Source organism: Mya arenaria, chromosome 15 (genome assembly GCF_026914265.1).
Source record: "Mya arenaria isolate MELC-2E11 chromosome 15, ASM2691426v1".
Lineage (NCBI taxonomy): Eukaryota > Metazoa > Mollusca > Bivalvia > Myida > Myidae > Mya > Mya arenaria.
In genome coordinates, this window is record NC_069136.1 from 11,181,534 (window position 1) to 11,194,875 (window position 13,342).

General features: G+C 36.4%; 1 protein-coding gene across 2 annotated transcripts; it reads right to left on the bottom strand.

Moving 5' to 3' along the window:
- Positions 1–781: 781 nt before the first annotated feature.
- Positions 782–13,123, bottom strand: LOC128219736 (lysyl oxidase homolog 2-like). 2 transcript variants are annotated; one of them, XM_052927689.1, is made up of 9 exons: positions 12,954–13,123; positions 11,827–11,986; positions 10,903–11,084; positions 8,166–8,295; positions 6,727–6,896; positions 5,598–5,742; positions 4,670–4,857; positions 3,176–3,311; positions 782–2,956 (listed from the first exon to the last, which is right to left on the bottom strand). In XM_052927689.1, exons 1-9 carry the CDS (start codon positions 13,006–13,008, stop codon positions 2,773–2,775), a joined length of 1,350 nt encoding a protein of 449 aa, XP_052783649.1. In that variant the 5' UTR covers positions 13,009–13,123; the 3' UTR covers positions 782–2,772. The 2 variants fall into 2 exon arrangements, with proteins under 2 accessions (XP_052783649.1, XP_052783648.1); XM_052927688.1 differs by having other exon boundaries at positions 8,160–8,295; positions 12,954–13,120.
- Between the last annotated feature and the right edge of the window lie 219 nt (positions 13,124–13,342).

Here is a 13,342-nt window from a genome sequence, read left to right on the forward strand (position 1 = left end):
ATAAAAGTTTAAAGTTCAAAGTTCAAAGAACTAAATTAAGAGTTATGAAAAAGAAATTGGAGTTTTGTAGCATTGCCTCGCAAATTAGAGTAGATGCAAACATGACGGAAGTGTTAATATTGGCGAGAGGCCATGCATGTTGTTACAATCGCTTTCCTAAAAACCATCCTCGGCACCCCAGCGTATCATAACCTGTATGATAATCATATCATATTGGTTATTACACGCTGGGGTGCCGAGGATGCTCAAAACGTACTGCAGTAACCTTACGATGTGCCAGCATAAAAGTTTTGAGCGCACGTGCAAAAACTTTCCAATCGCAACTTTGTAAACGATCGTTTGCACTCTTTTGTGTAGGGGGGTGGGGGTTGGGGGTAAAACTGTTAAAAAGAATTAGTGCACACAGTATTTACCGGTATGTAGTTATAATATTTGAATCGTGTAAAATATAAGCTCTGAAAATATTCTCCATACCATTGTTCAAAACCCTCAATCAGCCTTTCAACCCGAAGAACTTTCACTTCTTGGTTAAAAATAAAGTTGGACTTTGAAAGTATGATTTATTTTCTGGGAGTATGATTAGATTAAAAGAAACACACGAGCCAGCGAAGAACAACCCTCGGATTGCACCGATATTTCTCTAAGGGGCTTCGGCCAGAATTCAATATCAATATCTTTTCCTTATCCATGCCTCAGTGATTCCATTCAGTCCATTCGTGAGCTCAATATACAGGCCAAGTTTATAATCTTGGTCTTCACAAAAAGGCAACAAACGCTGCAGTTGTTGGTGATATAGGGCATTTCCCATTGTTTATTGATATAATCATAAGTACAGTCAAGTATTATTATCGATTGTTATCTGCAGATACAGACAGCGCTTTTGCAGAAAGTAATTTACTTTATGAAAATAGAAAAAATAGCTGGGTATCTAACTAGTTATCAACTTCTACTGAAATATCTTCAAAAACCGCATACATCTATGTATAATAAACATTTGCCCAAGATTGTAAAACGAAAACTTGTATCTCTGTTTAAACAAAATTTTATAAAAATATTGGCTGAATCAAGCAAACTGAGAACATATTCCTTATTTAAAACCATTTTTTGCAGAGAATCATACTGAAGTCTTATTAAAACCCATGATGTTAGAACATGTTTCTCAAACTTAAGAGTAAGCTCTCATAAGCTAGAAATAGAAGTTGGCAGATACAAGCATATTACAGCAAACCAACGTACATATAGTCATCATTGTAAAATTTGTAATTCTACAGAGGTTGAAGATGAAGTCCATTTTATTACCGACTGTAAAGCTTATGATAAGCAGCGAAAACTATTTTATGACAGTATTGTTAGTCAAAATAACAACTTTAAATCCTTATCAAAAAATAACAAGTTTATTTTGCTCTTCAGTAATGAAAGTAAATATGTGATATTAAATTTAGGCAACTATGTATATAAATGTTTCCAAATAAGACCATCATGTTTGGTGAAATGACATAATTACAATGTACATTTCACAAAATTATGCCATATTTTAGTTGATCAATAACATTGTGCATTATAGATATCTGATTATACTCATTTGGGAGGTTATCAGTAGTGACTTAATAATGATTGTCAATTTATGAATGAAATCCTTCTTTTTCCTGTTGTCTCCTGTTGAATGTTTTATAAATACTTATTTGTGGTTCATTATAAACATGATTCCTATTTGTAAGTTATAATCACATATAAACATCAACTCTGGATTTAAATAGTACATTTACATTACTTTAAGGCATAAAAAGGAAATGGGAAACATGCTTATTAATTTTCCAAATAAGTTTATGTTATTTGTGTTAAAAAAAAATCAAAATGAAGCCTTATTTGCATTTACTAAATATGTTGCCTTACTGTTTCAATTTATTTTTTTCATTATGTAATCTGTAATTTATATGTCATATAACATTACCCATGATTGGAATAAAATTTATCTTATCTCATCTTATCTTATATTTAAGTTATATCTAAGTTGCTTATTCAATACGGTCCCTGGAAATAGAAGCAATTACAGTTATCATCTAGACGGCATACAATTAAGTTCCCTACGTAAAGAATTGCCTACGCAGTATAAAATTGATAAATGAACATGACATTATCTTGATTTATATTCGCTATTCCAATCATGACCTAGAATTGACTTTGGCTGTCGAAGGTTAGGACTTGGAACATTGCCCTTTCAATGAGTCAATCCATTTATCCCACCTCCAACATGAATGAAGCAAAGCAATTGGTCCAGAACCGGTCACGGAGTGACCCCATATTTTTTTTATTTATATTTATTCACCTATCTTTTTATCGTACCAAAATGGTGTCTATTTTCCGATTCCGATGAAAAAATGAAACATTTCCCCAATCTGTGTTGGCGTCTTGAACAGCTTGTCGAAGCGATGATTATGTTACGGAGCTAGGGGGAAACACTAACCATAATCGGGTTCGAGCTTCGCTCTCTTCCGATATGGTTTCTTCTACCGCTTATATCCCATATCGGGTTAACTAATAATCCCGTAACTTATCATATAGGTTTATATATGTTACTTTAGCACATGATATGAATCTTTCTTATACTTAATAGATTTTTTTGCTTAGACCGTAGCATTTATTTTAAGATATAACAGTTACCCAAGTATAAGTTTGTACAGTTGTATGATTTCAAAATATTAAATATTTCAGTTTTAATCAGCCGTCTTGTCCAAGTCATGCGGGCATGGCAATTGTGAATATTGCGTAGCGTCAGTTGCATGTCAACACAACGTAGTCTTTACACGCTTTCGATGGGCTGTACAGGCGATTGTGAAACTGATGTTTGATGTGACAGTCGACAACGCTCCTTGCATTCGGCTCACAATAGATAGATCCTAGGATTTCCATATCCGGTTCCTCTATGGCCGTCATCATTCCAGAGCTTTTAGTTTCTCTGCAAAACATATTTTAATTCCCACGAAACAAACTTGAAATCTTAAAAGGGAAATTTCCATCGTGCATCATGCCTCAACAAACATTTGTTCTACACTATGAGAAACACCATTGTAACAGTTTAAATATCGAAATAAAATAATAACAATATGATTTATTTAAACGTTCCAAACAAAACGAACTTAAAATAAGCTGCGAATTTATAAAAACTTAAACATACCTAAACCCAAGCACAGTGCAGATGTTATTGGCTGTTTCAATGGTGAAGTTTACGGCACACACCGCCCATATCTGGCTGTTTACGTCTATTTGTAAAACGCCTGATGCAGATAGGCTGATATTATCCAGTTTGTAGTCTAAAATAAGTATTACTTAAATAGAGGATAGTGCGACAGTTAGGTGACAAATCGAGGCAAGTTTACGACTTAGATAAACGTCAAATTAATCGGAACAAGGCTTAAAGGGACTGTCCACCAGATGGCCTCCAAATCGGCTAATACAGTATTCCTAGACTTATCCATACGCATTTGTATTAGGCCGATCAAATACACGATTCAAATAATGATTTGTCGCTGTCTCAGCTGAGTTGACCCGTTTAAAAATAGAGCATAACAGTTCCCTAGTTTATAGTGTGTACATTGAGCATCTTAAAGTCACGTGATTAGTACAATTACATATATACACACTTTTTTAAAATTGGCTGGGACTTACTTGATAGACAAACCCAGTAAAATTCGAAGTGGAAAAATACGTAAAATCCTGGAAAAATATAAATGTCGTAAGTAATGTGTAATCAGTCAGTAAGATTCAATGCGTTCTACACAACGATATCAATTTTATGTAATCCAGTTTTGACAATTTTCTTTTTTTTTCTTGCAATGGTATCATCTGGTGTCTAGTCCCTTTAATCGTACATTAAAACTACAGGGACAATCCCAGTAGTAAACATTAAAACAAAAACCTGTGTAGAGGCACATGGCTTGGGCACAAAAGACACTGAACGAGACATTAAACGTACTTGTATATGAACGCCGCTCTACCTTCCATTGTAGAAACATGACGTGTTGGTCAATGAAGCTTAAAACGTATTCTTTAATTAATAGACGCATAAACAGGTGTATGCAGGTGACTTAAAATAGATTCTTAAATCATTGACTGATGCTGATTGTGATTTCTAGCCTTGTATTAAACCGAAATAATAATGTAGTGTAAAGACTTCTTCACAGTCTAAAAAAGAGTCTGCCTTCACCGTCTAGTTTTGTTGTACATTATATAGAGCGACTCATCCACGATCAATACACCTAACTATACTGTCATGGATGGGCCGGTCTAGTTTCAATTAATCTGCCATTTACATTTTCGTATTTTGTAAGATTTGTATTCTTGTGTCGAGGCCTATTAAAAGAACTCTGGTTTTATCATCATTATGAAAAATCTATTTCGATTTTTTTTACATTTCTTCATGGAACTTGTTCGCCTACTGAATACTGGTCTATACGGCATAGCTGTACATGATTGATTTTGACCTAGATTTTAGACCAATCAAAATTTGTACTAGCATAGTGCGGTGACTTAAAGTAAACAGCAAATAAAATGTATTGGATGATTCATATTTTGAGCGGTGAGGCACCAAATAGGTGTCTCTTGAAAATATAATCAATTAGCAATAATTTCTATTTAAGATTACGCAAAATAGTTTCTTGTTTTTCTATACCTGAGCAAAAAAGAACCACATGGATTAACTTGTCGTATTTGAAATACTCCCAATATCTCTGGTCCAAGCAGTACTTGAGCTCGCCCTGACACTCCTCTATGTAGGTCTCCTGACCATGACATACAACATCCAGTTTGTAGTATTCCATTTTTTTGACAAGACGTGCGCTAGTGCTGAATCCGACATGACTGGAAACAATATTTTATAGCACAGAGTAATTCATTCGGAGCTCCTCGGCCATTTTTTTCAAAAACAACCTCGGATGTATTTGGACGGTTTACATACTCAAAAAGTGGTACGTTTAAGTCCGGTGCAAATAGATCGCGTAGTAATCTTATTTAGCAGTTAAACTTTATGACCTAACTCTTGGGAATCTTAATTATGTTTGCAATAAAACACTTTACTGGCAATCAATTTAAACTGAGAACAATAAATACAACTCTTAAACACTACATTTAATGAATGATATTATTCAAAATTTTACGAACTACTTCAACAGATGTACCGGCATACATCCGAGGTTGTTTTCGATAAAATGACCGAGGAGTTCCGAATGAGAGTAATTATCAGTACATGGCACATGTGTATTTGATCACACATGACTATCAGAGATCAGACTGATTAGCTCGAAGACGGGTCGTTTTCCAGACAAAGAGTAAAGACCACGCTTGGTTGTTGACAAATAATAATGCTCGAAAGCAAATGTTTGAACATTTGGCTTATTTTAGTTTTCAAGAAAACGTTTGAAAATTGAAGAACAGAATAACCATTTTTCTAATAAACGGTATGTAATGTTTATTCCGAAAAATATGTTGTTTTTATACATATGCAAATATCATCTATAAGTATGATGCAATTTATATGTGTGGTCGATTTTTCCGTCGTTTAGTTTTATACTCATAAATCATTCTCTTATAAAATTTAATACCCATATCCAAGAATGGAGCAAAAGGTCTTTGCCGTTGTTTCCGAGACCTGACCAATGACGTCGTACCAAAGGTTGTCATGGTAACCCACCAATATACCCTCGTATGACCGATTGCCCATAACTGGCTCCAACTTCAATGGTCCTCCTGTTAAATGATAAAGAGAGTGGGGGAAGGGTCACAAGCAAAGTATATATTCAGCCATAAAAATATCTATAATAGTGCAAGAGCGCCAAGAAGAGAACGCCAACGCTCGTCTTTGAAAGTTTTACTCCTATACCCAAAGTGGACAACTATTAAAACCAGTATTATGGCTCTTGCATTAATGTGCGTATTGTTTCTCTCACTATTTAATTAAGTCTGATTTGCATATCTGGAACGGGTTTGGAGTAATTGCTAAGGTTAAAAATGCACCGTAGCGACATCGACGATGACGGCGACACTAAGACAATGATAATAGGTCGACATTTTGTCTTCGAAAAACAGATCAACTTAAAACGCAAAGCATATAAAACAGCCGAGAGTATATTGTTTATATTTACGAATCAAAAAATTATCTGTAAGAATCTGTAGCTAATACATTTATACGTGTTAGCGCCCTTGAATGCTTCTTATTTCCCAAATTACCTGATAGCGAAACCGGCCGACAAAAACTATTTCTGTGTTCTTAAGAATGTGTACTTAAATACATCAAACACGCGTTCAAAGATTTAAATACCCTTTCAATGTTGATAAATTCAGTTACAATTTTATATTTTGTTTAACTATCACTTAAAACTCACCGCAATCCTGTCTATAATATACCTATGGCAATAGACATGGGTTAAAATTTAATGGAACTACGCAAAAAAATATTCAAAACAATCAGACAATGATATGAAATAAAATGATTTTCCTCTAAAGTCAATAGCTAAAATCTAGCTATTTCTTCCCCTTGTAAAGGGAGATAACTGCGTAGGACATTGGTTAACATTGACCTAGTAAAGGGAGATCACTGCGTAGAAGATCAATTAAAATTGACATTGTAAAGGGAGATCACTGCGTAGGAGAATAGCTAACATTGACATAGTGAAGGACGATCACTGCGTAGAAGATTGGTTAACATTGGTAACCAAGCACAAATTCACTTACCATGGCATGCAACACTCACAACGCCTGTTCGAGTGCATGGCGCGGCAGGATCTCCGGTGTGACGGCACATCTCGAGTGAGGGCTCGTTGCCCGTGCACTGGATGTTGCGAGTATACAGGGGTAGCTTACCGGGCACATTCTCTGTTGTGGTCCGAAAGGTGCGCATCCCGCTATAGAATAGCCATACAAAACAAAATAAAAGAACTTTAAAGAATCGAAAATGCGTTACTAACGCTATTCAAAAACGTGAAATTGAAAGACAAGTTTATTAAAGGTCTGAATTGGGGCGTTTTGGTTGGTAATAAACGAGTTGTGGTTTTATTTTGGTTTCACGAATTGTGTATTTGTTGAGACAGTTTCAAATAAAATAAAAAACAGTCTTATCGTTTGTTTTACGAAAACTGAAACAGGTTTTAAATTTTTTGAAAGTATCGGAACCCCTCCGCAGCTGGTTTCGTCGGTTCGTTCCATCCGAAAACTAGTTCACTAGTAAGCAACATGGCGGACGGTGATCCAACAAGTGTGTTAAATATTTCATTTAGTTAAAAATAGACCATCTGCAGTATCAGTGTTTAGAAGGAATTCATAAATGATGGTTACATGCAAATGCTCCATCACGTTGTACACAAAACTTTGAGCAAAACTTTTGAAACATGCTTCCAAACCGCCGAAACCATTGAAACCAAAAATGAAATTAATTTGGTATCAACAAAAACACCATAGAAAACTTATTGTTTCAGTTTATATGGCGATTTGCTTAATGTGTTTATCACAATTTTTCAAAAAAAATAAATATTCTGTGTAATTGCCGAGTATTATATTGACCTGATGGTAGTATTTTCTACCACCATTTTTTCTTAAAATTGCCTACTGTGTATTGCAATGTTAATTGCTCTTATACTGTATATTTACAACTATCTTGGATGAGCATGTTTTATTTATCAGTATCATTGCGCTGTTTGTATTTTGGGCCGGCAGCCTTAATTTTTTTTAATAAAAAATCGCATTCGTGATGGAAAGCGAATTGCACCAAATAATTACACTACAAAATAAGGCCAAAAAACAAATGTTTAATTTGTGTTTTGTAAGGTTAACACCTGCCGCCATTTGTTTTTTAAATATCTTTTTTTTTTGTTTTGCGTTTAGCCAAAATCTTTTCTAAATGTTTATTATTTTTTAAGATGTGATGCGACTATTGCAAGCGAGCGCTGTGAAATGTATGCGTTAGATTAATTTGTGATATTATAACTTAACTTTTATCAAGAAGATGGCAACTTGTTGATAAATATTTTCTTTATGATAATTAAGAGTAAAATAAAATAACAAAAACGCGCTTCCTCTTCGTTTATTTTCAGAATCGTTCAAGAAAAAAAATCCATTATTTCCCTTAGTCTAACTTTGTTTAGCGTACTCAAGAAAATTGCTGAACGAACCTGTACCCTAGTGACGTGCACGTAACATTTGCCGCCTTGCCATCGAAGCCATGCCCACAAACAGTTTGAAGCTGACCAAACAATCCCGCCTCCAGCCGGCCCTCAAGTGGGGACGGACCGTCCACTAATACTAACGCTGTCGATATAAACATAATGTTTATGGGCATTTTCGTTTAATTGAGTTTATTAAGGTCTGCCCGCGCCCATTGGCTGCATTATGGCTTGACCCCGCCGTGACGCCATCACGACTTAAATCATGTTTAAATGCCATAAGTGACATGAGATAGAAGTGACAGCAATTCGCAGTCAAATCCAGACATTGGAAGACTTGAAGAAACAGAGTGAGATACAAGTGATCCGGGTGCGATACGCTAGGTCTTTGCGAAGAGACCTCTTGGTTCTTAAACGTGCTCGGTGTAAAGCACCGACACACGGGATACAACTTTCCTGGGTTGAACCAGTACTGAGTACACCATTTTTCCAAGCATTACCCTTTAAAGCTGCACTCTCACAGATTGACCAACTTTTTTTCAACAACTTTTTTTTTATTTTTTGTCTTGGAAAGAGAAAAATATTGCGTAAATATCTGCAAACCAATGATATAAGATTGCTGACAAAAAATCAGATCGTAGATTTTCATATTTCCGTTCGAAAATTAATGTTTTATGGCTTAAACCGTTACTAACGTTACTACTAAAATGCATAAAATATCAATTTTTGAACTTAAATATAAAAATCTGCAATCTATTTTTTGTCAGCAGTCTTTTATAACTGGTTTCCATGGATTTTCGCAAAAATGGCTCGTTCCAAGGCAAAAATTAAAAAAAAATGTCAAAACGTTCAATCTGTGAGAGTGCAGCTTTAATTGCCAAGCGCCAGGCAATGGAGCTACTTGTACTAACTTTTAACGTCTTTCGGTATGACGCGGCCCGGGAACGAACCAACGACCTCCCGCTCCGTAGGCGGACGCCATCACCACTAGGCCACGGAGTCGGTATAGTTATGGGCATGTGACGACTTACCGCTTTGTCATCACATCTCCGCCCACAAACGGCATGCATACCAAACAGTCCCGCCTCCAGTCGACTCTCAAGTTGGGACGGACCGTCCACTAATATTTATGCTGTCGATATAAACATAATAATTACGCGCATGTGACGACTTGCCGCTTTGTCATCACAGCCCCAACCACAGACGATGAGCTCACCAAACAGTCCAACTTTCAGTCGCGTCTCCAGTGAGGACGGACCGTGTCTACGAGTTTAAACGCTGTCGACAAAAACATAATAAGTACGAGAATGTGACGACTTGCCGCATTGTCTTTACAGCACTGGACAAAAAGTCTAAAGCTGACCGAACAGTTCCCTCCAGTCGGCCTTCGATTGAGGATAGTTTAAACGTTTTCCATATAGATATAATGAATACGCACATGTGAGGATTTGTCGCCTTATCCTCACAGTACTGCCCATAAACAGTCTGAGGCTGACCGAACAATCCTGCCAACTGCCGGTCTTTGAATGGTGACGGGCCGTTCGGAAAACGTTTTTGTTAGTGTCATTGAGCCTACACCTTACGAATGACGAATGACGTTCGTAAACAAACTGAATCAAACTGTAACTGGGACATGTAATTCTACGTCTACATATACAAGAGCGTTAACGTACTAAAGTATTTCGCAACCTTTCTCGTTATTAAAAGCACGTGCCAGTAGAATTCCTATCGCCCTTTACATAAGTTGAAGGTTTATCACTTAAAATTTAAAAGAATGTCACTTTAATGCAAGTAACATTGGTATTCCTATCGGCCCTTTACATAAGTTGAAGGTCTCCGAAAACACACATGTGGTGGAACCGTGGTCTAGTGGTAACACACCTGACTGTCAATCCAGGGGTCGCAGGTTCGATTTCCCCTGCACCACTAAAATAATTCTAATTGTAATAGTGACGTTAAATGGGGGTCCCGTGTGACAGTGTTATACACTGGTGCACGTAAAAGAACCAGGGTAGCTCTTACCTGGGTTACATTATGTCTGTGCACTATGCTTCAAAAATCTAAAATGACTAACAAGCTTATCGGAGCGCTAGTCGAATGGGCCTTGCCCGAGTGCGAGTATAAATAAGCTTACATACCACCACCAAAGCACACATTCAATGAAGAGTGTTAAGTCAGATATCCCTATTGGATAGTGAATTAATCGGACTTTTTTCAGCTTGAAATTAAATAAGACTTTTAGCTGCACTCTCACAGATATACCGTTTCTACAACATTTTTTTGTCTTTGAAAGAGAATTTTTTTGCGTAAATATCTGCAAACCTATAATAAAAGATTGCTGTCAAATGATCAGATCGCAGATTTTCATATATCCGTTCGAAAATTAATGTTTTATGGCTTAAGCTTTTACTAATGGTTTAAGAAATAATGCATAAAACATCAAATTTTAAACTTAAATATAAAAATCTGTGACCTTAATTTTTGTCAGCAGTCTTATATAACTGGTTTTCATGCATTTTCGCAAACATTGGCTCGTTCCAAGACAAAAAATAATAAAAAAAGTTGTCAAAACGTTCAATCTGTGAGAGTGCAGCTTTAAAAGTTAAGGCTAGCTTAAGGCATTGCTTAAACAGATCATGAAACCATACTGCTACGACACCTCCTGATTCCAATGTCGAGACTGTCAATGCAGTTTCTACAAGTAGTGTCTTGAAAAGTTATAATAATTAAGCTGACAGAACAGATTACTTACGGATACAGCTAACGATCTTGAATAAGTTGTCTAGGGCATACGGAAACGTTCCAGGAATGATTTTACAGGAAGTGTTGAGTTCGTACAGTGACGACAGACTGTCCGGGCATCCATTGATGCTCAGGGCCGCCTCTGTGGTATATAACTGTGGCCAGTGTGGGGGATGCACCACCGACTCATTTCTGGGAAGTAATAAGTGTTAGTATTAGGCGTAGTTAAGCAAGTTTATGATTTTATGGAACTGTATCACTGTAAAGCAAGATAAACACAATTATCGTTCAATGTAAGTACTAAACTTTTAATAGAATTGACATTTTTCACAACCATATGTCAGCTATGTAGTCCACCTTTTAAATTAAGTTGCCGGTGTTAACCTACTTACAAATATCCTTACGATCCGCATGAGGTAGCGGTAGATGTTACAAGGGAAAGAAGCCCCGCCTGACGAAATACTTTCTACGAATATCCCAATAATCCTTAAAGGCCTAGTTTAAGCGTCTATAAGTGCCCACCCCGCAAAAAAATTACTGTGTACAGTAAAAGACCTCTGTGTATTGGTCTTAATCTACTTGCCTTGATCCCTCTGATCAGATCTCCGATCTGAGAATCGTGAGTTTTGGAGGTTTTATTTTATGAATGGACCCCAAATGGTCCTCAGCCAATAGACGAATATACAGGAAATTGGCCCCTACTGTGACACCAGTGCAATTAGCAGGAGATACCCAGGATGGGATTATCATGCCCAACATTCCTTAAACTAGGCCTTTAACCTAAGTCGTCCATTGCAAATATATCGTGGTGGTAGCGGAATGTGTTAGTTAGAAATATCAGACCCGTTTCGACAAATTCACAACAACCTAACAATTCGAGAGAGTCTCTATTAGTCCGCGGGAGAAGCAGTTCATACAAATAGCCTCAACTTACACGTATCCAAATGTTCGACAAACTAGGTCGTCGAGAGCGTCCTTCCTTTGGAAGCGTGAATTGTAGCGGACAGCACCATATGTACCGTTAACCTTCGCCATCAATAATCCTGCACTTGGCAACCCAGGCCCCGACAAAACAAAATCTTCTATAACCAGGCCTGAAGATGAAACCGACTGGATCACCAACCCTAAGTAGTAGCTACATACGTTTACAATGTTTAATAGGCTGAATTATTATTGTAACGAAATAAATATCGCAGGACCTGTTCACGAGTCACTCACTTGGCAGAAGCTACGACCACCAACCCTACAGGTAATATACTATAATATGTTTTGTTCTAATGATTTTCATTAGTATTACAGCGCAATAAGTTGCTCACAAAATTTACGAATAATTTTACCCTTTAACAATACACTGATAGCATCACGTGATAACGTCAATTAATCAATCACGTAACAAGGAATCACTCAAAGCCATTATTAATGCTAATGATATGTGTAGTGTTCAAAGACGATATTTCAGCAAATATCAACATTTGCTGAAGGATTAAAAAGTTTTCGTATCTTAGTTTTAACTCATGTTTTGTCACGATTTATTTTGTCATACAAAAAAGGGCATGCTACAAAAACACGAGCGAGTCCCTTTAAAGTACAATTTAACCTAACTTAAACAGTCGCCTTATAAACCTAACTTCGTCGCCTTATAATTACATAACGGTGTCAAAGCTTGTGGGGCATCCTGTGGTGGTATTCAATGTGCAACTTAAGTTTATCTTAGGGCCATACATCATTGACTGCAGTTATTCTATTGGTCAGTTATAAATAACAAGTAATCCGATTAGCTACATCGTTCTTAGATCCAATTAAGACCAATATTGAATACCAGCCCTGTTTCAATTCCTGTTTCCGCAGGTGATTTTCTTTTGAATATTTGCATTATTTATTATTTTTTTAACTTGATATATATATTTATAAATGTTTTATATGTGATTACATCAAAACTGTAGTACGGACATTACGATTACTCGAACGGTAATAAGACTCTCACGTTCTTAAAACCTTGATAGATGTTTCGTATTGACAATAATGTAAGTACGCACAACATAAACAGACACAACATCTTACCATGTATCCATAAAGGTACCACTGAGATCCACAACAATAAATAACTATGACACATCTCGGATAACTGTTCATGAACTAAAAGTAATGCTTAATGTATGCTTTATCGCAAATAAGATGAAGGAGAGACGACATCCAAACAAAATGTCTGTATATGTCAATGAAATATGTTTATTAACTCAATGTTCGCATATAAGTTTCCCTTATGGAACCTAAACATTTATTAGGTTCACCCTTAAAATTGTTTGTTTGCTGTATCCCGACCGACACACATAATCTCCTCAGTTCTTGCTTTTAACCATTGTCTCAGTGTGTAATCCCCTCACCCCCTCATATTCTGTCCTAATCCTGATTATAACAAGAAAAATAAACAATACCAAATTAACTGTTGG

Coding starts and splice junctions, on each gene's coding strand:
- LOC128219736 (XM_052927688.1), bottom strand. CDS start 13,008: ATGTGTCATAGTTATTTATTGTTGTGGATCTCAGTGGTACCTTTATGG. Junction 5,743..6,726: donor TGTGAGTGTTGCATGCCATG/GTAAGTGAATTT, acceptor ATCATTTAACAG/GAGGACCATTGAAGTTGGAG. Junction 3,312..4,669: donor TGTGGTTCTTTTTTGCTCAG/GTATAGAAAAAC, acceptor TACTTATTTTAG/ACTACAAACTGGATAATATC.